The sequence below is a fragment of the Varroa destructor genome, unplaced genomic scaffold, assembly GCF_002443255.2.
Source record: "Varroa destructor unplaced genomic scaffold, Vdes_3.0 BEIS01000006.1, whole genome shotgun sequence".
Lineage (NCBI taxonomy): Eukaryota > Metazoa > Arthropoda > Arachnida > Mesostigmata > Varroidae > Varroa > Varroa destructor.
The window spans coordinates 7,675,742-7,691,957 of NW_019211459.1; the positions used below are offsets into that span (position 1 = coordinate 7,675,742).

General features: G+C 45.1%; 1 protein-coding gene across 3 annotated transcripts in view; it reads left to right on the forward strand.

Annotated features, from left to right (window-relative positions):
- The window catches only part of LOC111253045 (hemicentin-1-like), a 166,893-nt gene that overhangs the window by 105,710 nt on the left and 44,967 nt on the right, over positions 1 to 16,216 (forward strand). For all 3 annotated transcript variants that reach the window (XM_022811884.2, XM_086992142.1, XM_022811885.2), the window contains exon 4: positions 4,189 to 4,319. In XM_022811884.2, coding sequence (XP_022667619.1) covers positions 4,189 to 4,319 — 131 coding nt within the window. The remainder of the gene's footprint in view (positions 1 to 4,188; positions 4,320 to 16,216) is intronic.

A 16,216-nucleotide genomic window follows, 5' to 3' on the forward strand; every position in this document is an offset into this window, starting at 1 on the left:
GCATGGTCCTCAAAAGACTTTCAGAGGCTCGCCTGCCAACCGGATCGCCGTTCCTCAAAGATGCCACTGCGGTCGAACCTAGGATAAACGGCAATGAAAGAGTGTAGCGAACGGACCAATATGGGAGTAATTCGGATATTGGGGGCACAGGAAACCTCATGGGCACGGTTTAGTAGCTACCTTCAGGGAAAAAAGAAGAAGACGACGACGGCGAAAAAGCGACGCGTCGGGAAGAAAAAGGAGTTAAGGGTGAGGCTAGAGGTACTTAGATATTCACCAGCCAATATTAATGGCCTTCCTATAAAGGCAACACCAGAAGTAGCCATGGTAAGCATAGAGCTGGTAAACGAAGAACTGAGGTAACCATGCTAAACGGTAGGGAGAGTGCACGACGATACCTTGAGTAAATTATACGGTTTCAACAAGAACGAAATACTTCGGATCGCGAAGACTATAAAGAGAGAAAATGTACACTTGACCTGCCTGTACCTTATTTGAAAGGAGGATAATAATTGCTCAAAGAGAGTCTGTAACCATGAGATTAATCGCGTGTCCAAATGTCCGACTAATAAAATTTGATAATCAGGTAAAGTTATATATATATATATATATATATATATATATATATATTTCTTTAATAGAAACGCGATTCTGTGAATTGTACCATGAACGATTGGTGCAGGTTTGTGTAGTAGTGAAGGCATTATTTTTACAATATAGTCTGCTTGAGCCATAAGCTAGCTGGTGAAACGCGAAAAACTTTGAAATTTTCAAAAGTAAGCGCCCGGGTAGCGTCCGTAAGTTGAGTAAGCTCCTTTCTTTTACCATATGGTCCTAATGTTGTTATAGATGTGAGCGACTTTGACAACGTCGGTGTTCTCTATTAGATTTTTGTGTCTGCAGGAAGACACGCTCGAACTGAACTGTGGCCACGCCGATCTATTTCGAAAAATGGTTAAATATTTCTTCCAGCCGTCGCTTCCATCAAGAAGTGCATGCCTTCTGCATTGCTTATAATAATTCGAAGCAATCAAGTGAATGAATTTATGACGTTCGTCATGAGCATTACACAGTTCCTTCTTACCCGATCTCTAACACTGCGGGGAGTAGTACTACGCTTACAAACTATGTACTACGATGCATCTCAGCCTATATTGTGTTCATTCACTGTTTAGATGGTCAGCACCTCGCCCATGTATTATCGTAAAAGAGTTGTTTTCGTCAACGATTCAAGCTATCGTACATCGAGTTTGGTTCGTACGGCTGGCGAAATTCTTAGCGTATATATGATATAATAGCAGTACTAAATCGTAAATGCGTTCTATTCAATCTATATAATAGCGACCAGTTGATTGTTAGCTTTCACAGTGTATGTATAAACTGCATTGATGAAATAAAAATATTGATAAATGTCATCGATTGTGACGTTTATGTTAAAAACGCCCGACCCTTTGAGGCCCCTTTGAGAGACGGTACCGTGTTACAAAATGGGCAAATAGGAGTGCCAATCGCATCTAATTTTGATCAGTATCAAGGCGATCACAGATTATTGATATATAGATATGCCGTTACTATAGCTTTGGTGCCTTATAATAATTATCCATGTATATTTTGGTGTCGGTAAATTAGCTGTGACTGTCGTGGATCAGCGGCGCAACTCCTTCAGCTGTGAGCTTTGGATATATGTATAAACGACGATGGGAACTGCTACCGCTGCTTAAGCGATTTCTTATTACGATTGACTTCCTTCGTGGACAATGTTAGCTTCTATTCTGGGTCTTTCCTTCGTGTACACGCAGAGCTCGTTCCTGTACACTTCGATGCAGGACCGGTTCGTGTCGGCAAGCGCCGCCAACGTTGTAAGCAGAGTCGTCTCCCGAGGCGCCGCAAGATTTTCAGTATCGGTCGTTGCATGTAGCGTGTCTATATTGTTTCTTTACACAATGTGTCACGGTGCATCAGTATGGATTGACTCTGCCTTGAAAATACGTGTACCATCGCTGCTACCGCTGATGTTTTTGAGGTCGCTGGTGCCTATAGCGATGCTGATGATGACGTCTGCATTGATACAAAGGTAAGCCAATGGCAACGACAACAAATCAACACGAGTCGATAGAACATCATGTCTGCAAAGCTTAGTCGATGGCAAGCAAAGGCACGATGACTCCGATTTCAGGAACGATTTCCGCTCCGGCTTTGTGATGGGTCTTTTCAGGCTAAATTGTGTTTGAGCAACATACGGGCTGCTGACATACAATGATTCTGTTTACTTCGCCGTCCTCCGGTTGCAAGTGTTGTCACTCAGCGTCCCTTTCTGTATTGTTTCGACTGCTGCTGTCTTGTTGTCTAGGAGATCTGTCAAGGGGTTTTGTAAATATCCGTATATCCGATCCAGCCAATCCTATTTGCTATTAGATGAAGGTTCTTCATCTATTTACTATAACTTGTACCATTATGCTACGAGAACGAGCTGAGTCTAGCAATACAAAGAGAAATAAATTTCTCAGTTTACCCCTTTATGGATTTTGTACGTTACCTCTACTGTCGCTCAGCGTCTCGCTTAATAAAATGCTGTATCCGCAATGGTGGTAGACAGATAGACACAATGTTAATAGGTAACTATTTTAGAATTTAGGTTTGTATAGCCTACGATAGTAGGACACCATCGTGTGGAGCCTGTGGTAGGAGCCACTAAACACTGAGTATTGCAATCGTCATCGGTTAAAGTCGGCGAGATTCGTTGACATTAAAAACCTATTGGGATGATTAAATGTCTATGGCGTAATACTTTAACGATAAGCGCCTCTGTGAGCGTCAAGGTGAAGCGAAACATTTTCATAATCCAATAGAAATTTTGATCTCCCTGTTTGAAGGGGGGGGGGGGGGGGGAGCAAGGTGGTATTTTTGATTTCTTTCAGGATCCCCCTATCAAACTATGCTCAAACGTGTGTTTGTATCTGTGCTACCGCAATGATCTCGAGGGCTCTCGCCCGCTGGCAATCAATCGACTGAGTTTGTCTTAGTCTAGCTGACAGTTGTATCGATCGGATCGGCGATCGCGTCTCATTGTTGATATTGTATTTGCATATGAGTCAAGCGAGACAGTGGAATTCGAAGAATCGACAGAGATAACGAAATAAAAAAAAAAACCCCCAAAATCGTTGGAGGATGATACAAGCAAGCTACTGCCATTACGATATACTGAATGAAGCATAGATATATGGAGTGGGATTGAAGAATCGTGCAGACTGCCAAGGGAATTAACGGCGTAAAATGTGGGGATGTGTAGCGGCTGTGCACGGCGATCTTGTCAATACATATGTGCTTACGTTGCTTATACGGAAACGTAATGCATTTACGGCCATTTCCAAAACAATGGATCTGGTTCTGAGCTAATGCATCATTGAGATTAGTTCTAAAATTCTGACGTCACCCCACATGTGTACAATCTGATTAAGCTGATATTATGATTAAATCTATATTTTAGGCTTATGAAGTTATAGTTCGATCGGAAAGATGATGCGAACTCTGTAAGATATATTGAATGTTAGTATTGTTTTTACGATTTGGTTGAACGGGTGGCAGATAGAACAAAATGATATTATAACTTCAGCAGAACTTGTGTTTAATAGAAAAGGGTGTCTATGGTTTCGTTGTCATCTCAAGGATATGGTTATGTATATACATAAAGGTTAAAAATAATGGTATTCGTGATAACAGTAAAACAAACAAAGATAAATGATCACTTTCATTCGAACATTCGCTCGGCTGTGTCGCGCTTATGCCATTGGGGTATACATGCGCACGTATCCTCTATGAAACAAACAGCAGGCGTAAATGCCTTTAATTGATATTAAGAATCCGGTACACAAACGTAAACATAAAAAAAAAAAAAAAAAATCATCATTCAAGTAACGCAACAGTATATTGTAGAGATTTTATTGTAAATTTTTCGCCTTTACATATATTGACCTGTGACCAAGTCAATTGTATCAGAACACACACATGTACATATCATACCTAAGAGATTGACTGAGATCGGGGAGATCGAATCCGACCGCCGTTGTCAACAGTGACCAGCCGAGATGTTTAAGACGACAAAGATGACTTAACTCTATGTCTGCTTCGAATATAATAATATTGTAATGCTTCTTCGCGTCCTGTGTGTCCCGTCGGTTGTTTTTGCAGTGGAGCCCCAAGAGCCGGTGATGCGGCTAGACGGCCGGTCACTTGAACCTGGCGCCCTGTTAGGACCATTCATCGAGGGGCAAACAGTGGTGCTGGAGTGTGCGTCCACGCAAGGAAGGCCAGCCTCACTGGTAAGTAGATGAACCTACTACAGCCGCAACTACTGCGAGGCGTAGAAGGCACTTAGGCATGCATAAGAGCCTATGCGCAACGAATGAACAGGCTGGACCGGAGTAATCTTTTTAGTTTTAGTGTTGCGTTGAATTCAACGTAGCGCCAAGCAAGACAAATCACTAGAAATATAAAATGCCTGCCAAGTTTTTAATATTCTTTCTCCGCCAGCAGTTTTGCATGTGTTATATGTATAATGTGAAAAATTGGCTTCTCACTTGGGGCACTTGTGTGGGGTTGCCACATACAATTTGATTATTTCTTTGTTTGAAATTTTTTTAGGAAAAAAAGCGTGCGCCTTTTCTATGATATTAGCAGACAAGTGGGTTTATGTAATCCAACAGTGAGATATTAGTGACATAGGGTACTTTAGAGATCAGCCAGGTCAATATCCGAAATAACCTTTTAAGTGCGATTTTCTAAATATGCGGGTGAAGAATTTACAAACAGTATTTATCTTGCACTCTGATTGTATCGTTAGGCGCCAGGGAGCTTGACGAAACACACGCCCACATGATCTATTTCGCTGTCAATGGTTTCAATTAATTCGGTATATATATTAGATCATGTTCAAACGATGTATTCCTCTTCTTTGTCCAAATTGTATACAACTTCCTTCTTTAGTGCAAACAATGAAAAGGGCACACTTATCAATGCGACATTTCAATGAGGAAGTTCGCGCACAAGCTCCTCATCGGTGTCACATTCAAAACCCTATACGTTTACTCTGGCTGCCACATAGTCAGTGGATGTGCTCAACCTGAAAATGCAACAAAAAAATGCAGAGAATCTCGATCGTTGGAGAGAAACAGCTGATGCTATCCTAAAAAGCTATCCTAAGCGAGGGCCCGACGCGTTCCTGAAGAAGAGCGGTCTACCTGGTGTCAGTTAGGCCAAGTTATTTTCAGCGATATATCTGAAAGAGCTTCGCCGAACGCATTTAGGGTGTACCGGTTTCTGTGAACAATTAGGCCTATTTAGAAGAGGCTATACGTGATTCACTCGACAAAGAGCGCTCTACATCAACGATTTTAGATTTGCAGTTATGTGATACGGTTGGAGGAAATGCAAATGATTCACAAGTTAGTTATTTTCTTAGAAAAAAAATATATAGCATGCTTCAGGCCATCCTTTGAAACTGTGTAGGCCTTCGTTGAGAAGATACTTAAAAAAACTGTAACTTTCAAGTTGCGAAAATAGGTTATTTACTGATCGGGCACCATGCGAGTTGTTGGCCGTTCTATATAATGTAGTTTATCTATTCACATTACATTGGAAATAGCTTCCACGGTACATACGGGTACACCATTTTAACTAAGTCAAGTACAAGTCATTTGATGCATCTCAGATAGCTTTATAGCGACAAGGCAGACTTCCATTTGTCGGCTGCTTATTTTTTTCCTAAAAGTGGAGTGGTACCAACAATAAGTGGTAAAACTAAAAATAACAAATGTTTAGTGATGGAATTATCATCTGATATCTAAGCAAACGCAGAACATGAACCGCAGCGCCCAAACGGTGTATCTCGTCATTGATGATGATGCATACAGGCATACTCTGGTTTGCCGATGATGACCCTCTTTCCTCGATTGACATTTAATAGATGTACATAAACTCAGTCGGTTTCTTCGACAGACGTTGAATAAACTAAAATCAAAATAGCCTCTTTATTAGCCAGATGTCATCATATAAATATATTGAAGGTCATCCTATCATAACACTCGCTTTGTTAGGAAGTGCAATTACGGACTCGTAACTGTATGGGAAAATATTAAAGGATATGACCATGGTTTCTGGTAGAGATGATATCTTGGACGAAATACAGAGCTAATGATCCTGTCTTTGCCCGGTGAATCTTTCGGATCTTCCCTTTCAAAGTAAATGACCTTCCTTTATTGTGTTAAGTCATTACATATACAGGGTGAAAATGATCAGATATCTATGGTGCACTCAACGGCTCTTGCTCTCTGCCCATGTATGGATATGCATCAATATTTACAGCTAACAATTTCTATTAGGTAGTACAATTTTCTACAATATATCTTCTATTTTTACTCTGATAACATCAGCCGCAGTTTTTTCCATTACAAAAATCCACGAAGATCTCTTTGAGATCTAGCCTAGGTTCCACCTCCCATTGGCTGCTTTCGCTTTACCTTTTCCGGCAGAGCGGGTAACCCTATAGCCCACTCCAGCTTACTTCATAACTGACTACCTCCCTGTCTGCTAGCCAACCCCTCATACTGGACTTTCTAGGGGGTCGATGTTAAACAGCTAGGCGACTCTCAGTCGCCTTGTCGACTTGTCTTTTTTGCGAGATTCGTGGCGGGTCTTAAACGAACCTAAGACAGCTATACCGAGCACCGTCCATCACAGCGTTATTGACAGATCTTCCGCAAGATTTGGCTCATCTTCTTATGTGGCGATAGCAGCAAACGTCGAGAGCATACTACCGGTCTGCCAGTGGATTCTTAGGCGGCTTGCTATCCGGCCTGTAACAGAGGATTCGCGTAAGGGACGTGAAAGGCGAAAGATTGAGATGGCCCATGTCGCCTACCATGTCTTATGCGTCCCAATAGATTTGCGTCGAACCTAAACGACAACAGGAACTTGGGAAACTGGCAGTCAACTCGTCGTCTATTTATGCTGTACTGTGTGGATATATGTGTCTGTATGGATTCACGCACAAACGACGAGGTCGCGGCTCTGTCCCGATGGCCACATGCTGTTTGTGGCGTAATAGCTCACCACTCAATTATACTGATGAGTGACCGACACGGTCTTGGCCCAGGTCGGCGACTTGGTAGCTGCCTCAGGTGGAGTAGTGCTAGGCAACTAGGCCTGCCACATGTCTTCATAGACCCAAAATGGAGCCGCTTTTACGGTCTGACGTCGGGCAGGAACGCGATGAAAAGTGACTGTCCAGTTTTTTGCCACGGGACAGTAAAAGCGCTACAGAATTACCAAGTCCACTTAACGCTAGCTATGAAATGCGGGATATTTCACCATCCATAAGTTAAAAAAAATCACATTTGTGGCCATATGTTGCTCACCTCCCAAAAAGGATTCACTGTCATCCAGCAATAACATGATGCGCAATCAATGCTACTATATATTTATGTACATCACAATATGTACTATTTAGTATTAATAGTGTTATTATTTCGATTTATCGTGTGTCATCGAACTGCTTAATGCATCGCAAGAAAAACATAAAGCGGTAGGAAATTCAAAAATGTTTCAGCTAAGTAATATCGCTCATGTTTTTTGGATGCAAATATTTTCATGTGTTTTATGGAAACAAGGCCTGATAGACACTGACTTGCACTCTTTCACTGCCTAGTTCTGTTTCTATATAAACGCATTGTCATTGTTATTGTTGTTATTTTGAGTACGTTGAGCGTTCCCTGAGCGGCATCGTTCCATATGCTTTCCATCGCTTTTCTCTGGTTTCGTGTTCGCTATTGACTAATGCCCCATTTTTTTGAAAGCCGCCTGTAACCCCACTCCTTGCCGCTTCTACTGGTACAGTGAGGGCAACGGCAGTAACAGTAGTTGGACTTGGATACTGTGCTGCTTTCACATTGCTGCGCCTATTTGCATTCGACCGCTCGATCCTGTGACTGATAACCTTTAAGCGCTCAAGGCAACGAGTGGGGCCAAGCTTGACTTTCTACGGCACCGTGTCCGATCGACAATCGACCCGGGTTTGTATCGCAGCGGCAGCTGCAGAGGTAAGGGGGGGGCCATTTCACGCGAGTACGCGAACGACACCCGAGGAACAGAGAGAGCGTCACGCGTCTAGCGGAAACTCACAGCGTCGACAGTAACAACGATTGCAACAACGCCACATTCGTCACTAACTTTTGAAAGCCCCTTCGCCTATAACCGTGTCCTGTTATTGACACTCACTCCGCTGAAGGTTCGCTTTTGTTCCAACCAGCGGATGCCTTCCTGTCTGGTCCGAACTTGATGACCTATTCTTCGGCCTAGCGCGAGTAGTCTTTACGTACTGCGGAGCGTCATCGAGAGCAGCGATAAGTGTCAGGGCAAGTCTGGGAACAAACTAGCGGGTGAACTCAATGGGGAAAGGTCACCTCGTCCCAACTCGAGACGCTCGGCGCCACCGGTGGGACAGAAAGAAATAACTTTGCCTAGAACGTATTCGAGAAAAACGAACCAGCGGTTCATCATTCACCTCTAACTCACTTACTAAAGGATTGCTTTTTAAAAAGCTGTACGTTACTTCGGCAGGAGAGCAGACAAACGATTGGCTTACGAATGGTCGAACTGTTATTGGCCGAGAATAGGCCACACCGAAAGGTGGCTGGCTGGCCTAGGGAAGATTGGTAGCTGTTTTCGGGAGCAGCTTTGTTGCTGTGCTAGCTCGTACAGCAACGGCTAACAATGAAAGAAGAGTTGCGTTGAGACAGAGTCTTGAAGTAGGCAACTGCACGGATAGCCTGCAGGGACCGTTAGGGACCTAGGTGCGTTGGGAGCGAAACTGATGCTACCGCCACTGCCGCTAGCGGATAAAGGTTACACGTACGAATCTCTGTAGTCAAACACCTTCGTGGCAAACCCGTGGGGGGTTCGTTTGATACGAACCAGCGAACAGAACTAGCGTCATGGACAGACAGATCGACCGACACAACGGTGCTCACACTAAACAACAAACAAGTTAGCCTTTTAACTCTTCTCTTTGCTAAGAGGAGTCGTTGTACAGCGATGGAGTGGTGGAACTACGCAGCTAATAGTGCTGGCAAACTTCTCGACTTTTGTTCGACCCACAGACAGGAGAAAACAGAAGCCTAGGGAGGTCGCTAGCGTTCAGCTCCGGGTGTGTACTTTAAGGCTGTGCGTTTCGGGGTAGTATGAGCGTGTTGGCGGTTTGAGCGTAGCACGAGGGAAGCCTTATGAAGCTGGTGAGTCCATCGTTTCGTTGCCTCATTCTTGCGGCATGGGCAGGTGCATCGTCCGAGGTACCGCCATCGCTACCCTCTGGGCAACGCTTATTATGTGTTACGCGTGCCCCGCGGGACTTCATTGGATGAAACTCGTTTTGCGCTACATCCTCCACGTAGTGGTGGTGCAAAGGGTGGCGGAGGTTCGGGACCGCGGTGGCTGTCGGCTCACCTGACTCACGCGGTATCGAGCACGAGGATCCGAAGTACCGAGGAGGCGCCAAACGATCCGAAGCTACAACTCTCTAACTAAACGAATCCACTTCATCAAAAGCAAATGCGGCTTGCTGTTCCTATTTTGCCGTATGTGAGGTTGCCCTTTGTCCCTCGTGTTTTGTCCGTCCTTTTCCTCCTTGCTTGCACCGAGTTTCCGAATCCTCTCAACTCGGTGGGTGGTGTTTGTTTGTTGTAGGTACAACCCTGCCGACATGCATATACCATTGGGATGTCTGGCATGATAATTCTTTCTCTCTCCCTTTCTCGTTTTGGTATTTCAAAATGGCGTTAGCGTGGTGAAAGTACGAGTAAGGGAGATAGGTAGTAGCCTATGGGCAAAGCCATCGAAGGGGAAGGATGAAAGAAACAAGACGCAAGCGGCGGTCTCACCCTAATGTTTGAGGTCTTCGAAGTGGACTATTAGTTGCGTGTCTAGCGGCACACTTTACCTACTGATTACTAGTGAACCAGACCAACCGGTGTCTGCGTTGTGATCCACAATATCTAGGCGTACATGGGGGGCCAAGCAACTGCCCCGAAGTTGTTTGAGACGTTTAGCATGGAATAGTTTGCCAGTAACATTGCTCTTTGAATGTAGCCGCGGCTTAGCAGTTCGTTTGGGCTGCTACTCCGGGGGGCCTGAAGCGGGTCGAAGCGTCCTTCAGTCGGTCGTCATCCATTTCGAATGGGTTCTATCAGAAAATCAAGGAGCTACTACTGCTCGTTTGATGGGGGCGACAGGATAAAGCAAGCATCCTATCCGGCTAAGTCAGCAATTCATTGCCCTAGACACAGGGCATAATGAGTCCGTTGTAACAGCAGCTGATTTTCACGCCTTACTATTACAGCCAGAGGGATGTGTAATAGAGCGTCGTGTCACTGCTTCACCGTTGCTCTCCATAAGGCTACTTCGTAGTGAGGGATAGTAACGTACCCGGGTTAAACACGGGTCAGTTACCATCCATCTACATGTGTTCCGTCTATCTCGTGTGAGTTTAGAAGATAATAGAAGGTTATGGCTTCTCTCGTCCAGCCTTGTGCAGCGGTAAATTTATACATTTTTCAAAACTTTATCCACCGTGGTTGAATCATTACCTGTGGAAGATGACGAGAAGTTATACTATACGAACGAATTAGGTGTCTCTGATTATGGACCGGTTACCGAGAAACATTATTCGCTCGCCATTCACATATTGTCTATATGCGGATGTCTGTCTGGCACGTACTGTCACACACACACACCACACACACACACACACCACACACACACACCACACACACACACACACACACACACACAGCACACACACACACACACACACACACACACACACACACACACACACACACACACACACACACACACACACACATGCACAGATGTTAGGTCAAAGCTGACATGTCGAAGCCGGCCACCGATCCTGCCGCCACGAGAAAATGAAAACATATCCACTCTCGCGCATCGACGTCCCACAGCTGTTGAACACCTACAGAGTCAGAGCGTGGCCAAAATGACCGTATCTGTAGCGTGTGTGTAGTACTGTGTATGCCGCTATGATTGCGTGTGCGCGTGATTGTATTTGCGAGAAATATTGCTCGTGTATATGTTTGTTTGTTTGTGTGTGTGATGGGATCCTTATGGGTGAGCTCGGCAAACGCTTGGTCGACCGAGTTATTATTATCTGAGCGTGAGTGGTAGTATTTGTCTATGCGTGGCTGTATGTATTGCTAGTGCAGTGACTAGTAGCGACTATCACATGTTTTGTATTGTCTTCCTGCTCGCCCGGAGCCCGCCTTTCCATTGATGGCCTCTCCCCTTTCCCACTCTCTCTCGCGCGCGCGCGCTTATTTTTCCCACTCGTTCAACATCGTTGCCCGATTGTCGTTATGTCGGTCCTTCTGTTCGTCCATCTGTCTGTTTGTCTATCAAGCACAAATGCGGTGGTACAAGGCTGCTACGTGGAGAGAGAGAGATCTGCCAGAAGTTCATGGCAAAAGGATAATATCAGCGCTGGAGGTCAAGGATTAGGAAAACGAACAGCCATCTAGCGACGACGAAAAGGAGAGGACTTCAAGCCATCAACGTAGTAATTCATTAAACAACTTACCATACCACCGTCGCCGCTGCTTCTTAGTGGAACAATGCACGTTAAGCGGTTGCTTATCCACCTGCTATTCCTGCAACGCTTGAATCTTGCATGGATGCAGTCTCTACTAACGCACTCCGACTGGGAGGGCTCTCGGCATGGAAAAGCGATTGGGCAAAAGAAAGAACAGAAGTCAAAACAGAGAAAAAGGTACCGCAGAGAAGATACAGAACGAGATACGGGCAGAATCTCAGCCATATAAGCCATAGCGGTTGCCAGAAGTGACTAGCACTATAATCGACCATTAGTGAGCTAATTCCTACCACTGGTATATAGTAGCAGTCGACACCGCATGACAAAAAGTGCTATTTGGCATTGCCACGTTGCACCGCCTGTGCGATTTCTCTGTTCGTGGCTGGATATTCCTGGTTTTTCGAACTCTCGGCAGAGCGACAAATGCGAGGATGGATTGCATGAAGGACAGAGGGGTGGTCTCGTGCCTGACGCTTCCTTGATGCCGCTTCTTGCTAGTGCCAACGGTCACGCCAAGTTCTTGCCGTACAGACCAAAGCCACTAGTTGTCGGTTTGGCCGCCTCTATCTGTCTGCTCCCACTATTGTTCCCGGCTACTCTCCGTAGTAACTAGCCGAGCAGTACTACAGCGATAGTCGACTCGCTGTTGCTGTCGCTGTTTTCCGTTTTCGGCTCTCGTGACTCTTGGGCTGGCTCAGGGAGTGAACCAGTTTGTCAGATACTTCAAGCTCCAGTAGCAATTCCCTGCCTTTGCTCCTTCGCGGCCCCTTTTCGAATGCTAATCCGGTTCTGGAACAGGGAACCTCTGGAAGCAAGCCTGGCGGCTCCAATGCTGTAACCTGCCGCGTCTCCGGCCACCCAACATTCCGTTAGTTCCTCAGCGTATACCCAGCCGAATTAGACGGAGATTGTGATTAAGACACGACGAAACCAACCCAAAGGAGACGTACTTGAAGATGGGAATGGAAGCTAGTAGGTGAAGGCAGGCGTTAGGGTTAGTTGGTTTGTTCCGTAGCAATTGGCTCCTGCGAGTTATCCTTCGCTTCCATACTCGACACCCCTCTCTCCCTTTTCTTCTTTTCTTTTTCTCGTGCCGAGCACGAATGCGTAAGCGATGGACTACTTGATGTAGAAAGTGCAGTGGGGCGCGCGCAGAAAGACAAATGAAAATTAATGCTCCCGGGTGATCGTCAGCCACTTTTACTTGCACTTGCAATGGTAACTATAGCCGATATCGGCGGGAACAGCGCCGGCGTTCTGGTCGCAACTCCGATAGCAGCGCAATGGCGCACATAAAAGTACGAAAGCAGTACTACTCTACGAGTCACTGCACCAATCGTAGCCTAACCAAAGTAACAGTAATTACACGCACACACGCATACGTATATATATATAGCTAGATAGACAGAGTTGGTCAGATGACACAGCCAGCTGGAGTTTCCCGCCACAGTCGTTACTTCTGCTATTGCTACAAGTGTGTTACGACCACCCACTACAGCGACCATAGAAGAATGGCGGCGAAGGGCGAGCGATGTCAACGAAGAAACGGATTCCTACAATTACCGCTATTAATGCAACAGTCTCTTTCTTTGGTGAAGCCCCAGCCAGAACTCACTGGCTATTGCGTCATATTTCCTATATTGTTTGCTGGACCGTCGCTTACTTCGTTATTCCGTCAGTCGCCAGTGGTTCGTCTGGACGTGCGATCTCTGACCGAGGCAGCGACCGTGGAGTGAATAAGCGAGCGAGTTAGAAAAGAAGACAACTAGAGTGAACTGCTAAAAAGAATAGCGGATCGAGAAAACGTGCTAGAGGCAAATGCAGCTGAAGGATGGTCTGACGGCTATGATAGTAAAACTAATTTCGCACAGTATGAATGAGCAGATGATCAAGACTAAGCGACATAGCAAAAAAAAAAAAAAAAACGAGAAAACCCGATAAAGAGAGAAGACGATATATGGCATGTTGTATAAACTGGGTGGATGGGGCGAAATCAACTAACTCCAGCAGAGGAAAGACGAGTAGATCTTTTGTTATGGGAGACGTGTCTATATTTTTGTACATGTAGACCTATTCTATCCTGCAACAAAACGTGACTACCCGGCTCATGAGCTAGCATTGCTAAATAACGGAGTATCATTGTAACCAATCGCTGATATAAACGATTCAGATAGTTACATCGTAGTATAATAATATGGTATTATACGAATCGGGTAAAGCAGCCTGACCGATGCCAATGGGCGGTATGGGTACGACGTTCGTAGCAACATCTAATTGACTTCCGATAATTTGTCAGTTGGAAAACCGTTGTCGTTCTAACGATTTACACTTATGCCTTTTTTTTGCCCACCTCGAACATATGTCTATTAAAAAATATTCGACACTGATATGTTATATTATGAACGAATGCCTTTCTAGAAAAACAAAACAATAAGAAGTGGGTTTATTTCTATTCGTTTCTTTGAGATCTAGCACAAACGTCTTACAGTTTTAAGAGCATCAGATGAGGTCAACCGCTAGGGGGATGATTGTCAAAATGGGACTTTGTTGTTTATTTAATTGAAGGACAGCATTCTGTTTAGGAATCGATAACGTACACGCTTGCTCACAAGCCTGATTACAGGGCAGCTAAGACGCGAGGGGCAACTGACCTTAAGGGTCGTTTGATTCCTTGATAGTCATGACACAAATGGTGCTTTTTTTCTTTTCGATGTCTCTCTCGATGTCTCGCTATCTCTACGATACAGAAACCATCTATTGCAATTTACATTGACAAAGGCAAAGGGACGTAACTTCGTAGGGTTGTCTGAAGTCCAAAACTCGAACCTAGCTGCCTTTCTTCACTGCTTGCAGCACAATTAATTCTAAACAAAATTCACTCCCGATCTTCGCCGACCGAATCTATGGTCCGAGTAGATTGACTGAACGAGATCAAAGAGTTATGGTAACGGTCGGACAACTTCCTTCGGTCGACTTTGGCCTGGCTCGGCAATTCGTTAAGCCTGGAGGCGCAAAATAGTGCCATGGGTCCACAAGAGGCCACCCGCGCAGCGTCGGAATGATCTAGGCTATCTCGGGGCTTTGGGGGGTTTTGAGCCTGGGGTAGACGGGTGATGAACACGCCTTGGCCTCTAGTGGCGCAAATGGATTCACGTGCACACCCGCAGAGTTGACGTGGAAGCCGTAATACCCAAAGGAGCCTAGTGCATGACCTCGGCTCGGCTTGTCCTTCTCGTTCCTGGCGTTTGTCCTTCGTTGTGGAATTGTCGCCGTCATCCAAGCCAACTGCGAGGGCTAATGCTGTTCTCTTCCACATTTGCACATCCAGCACTGTCGCATTTTAGCGCTATACTAAGTGTGGGAGCGACATCGATGAAAACCTGGTGTGAACAGCAGACAACGGGAATAAGGCGGAGGGTTTTTAGAGTCGAAAAGTCGAAATTCAGCTTTCATAGAACAACGAGACTAGCTTGTATTAATATGTCACATATTTTATTTAAATAGCTTCTGATCCCGTTTTGAACTTTTAACCACCGCCGCCACTGTGAGACTATATTACATGGAGAATGACAGAGACCAACCGATGCTGAATACTATTAGCCTCCATTACATTAGAGGAGTCTTGGCATTGAGATACAACTTCACATCCTCACATGCGTTAACAACTCTTCCGGTTAGTATTTTCTCTGGAATTAACCCATGTTAAGCCGTATACACGCACATAGTCATATCGGTGATTTTTGTAGTGATTCATATGTCATTGTACTGCAAGGATCTACACATTGGCAGAGTAGGGATACTCCGAATAGAACCTACAATGGGGCGAGAACAATTTGCGAGAGTGAGCCGGTGCTGAGTACATCGTACTTCGTTCATGCTGTTGGTGGCATAGTTGTTGTGTACAATTCGAGTAGTATATGCATGCCCCGCGTTTATTGCGTGACCTGGCCTTAATCCGTTTTGTCTGAAAGCTCGAGGGGTCAGTTAGGGGCTTCATTGGTGAGCTTCAGGACCTTGTCCGCTTGCTTGCTAGATAGCGGATTGGCTTGTTGGCGTTTTAAGTACACTCTTATACAGTTTACTACACTTGTCCATGGGACGACAGTAGCAGTCCGGGGGGCAAAGCAGCGTGGGTTTGAACTCGCAGGCTCACATTGACGCAAACGTACCTGACCTTGTCCCACTGCTGCGATAAAGCAAGCCGGTGCTTCGCAGTGATCTATGTAAGTAGTGATCGTATAACGCTATGGATAGATTTTATATACGTACGTGCGCACCCGCCCAAGTAGAATAGCTAAAGCGAGTACTGCGGTACGACACATCAACTTTGTATGGGTAACCGACTCGTATAGGATTACCCTTGCAAAGCTTAAAAAAAAACATCCTCAAAGACCTTTTTCATGTAGGTCCATGAATATTTGTATGTTTACGACATGGTATTTTTTTTTTACCAACAGTCGCGGCCCTTTGAAATATGTATAGTCTTTTTACAGGTTTTCATCAGGCTGTAAACACTCCTAGTGAATGTACGTGCCAGCTTTCGCGGTAAGAGGGGCC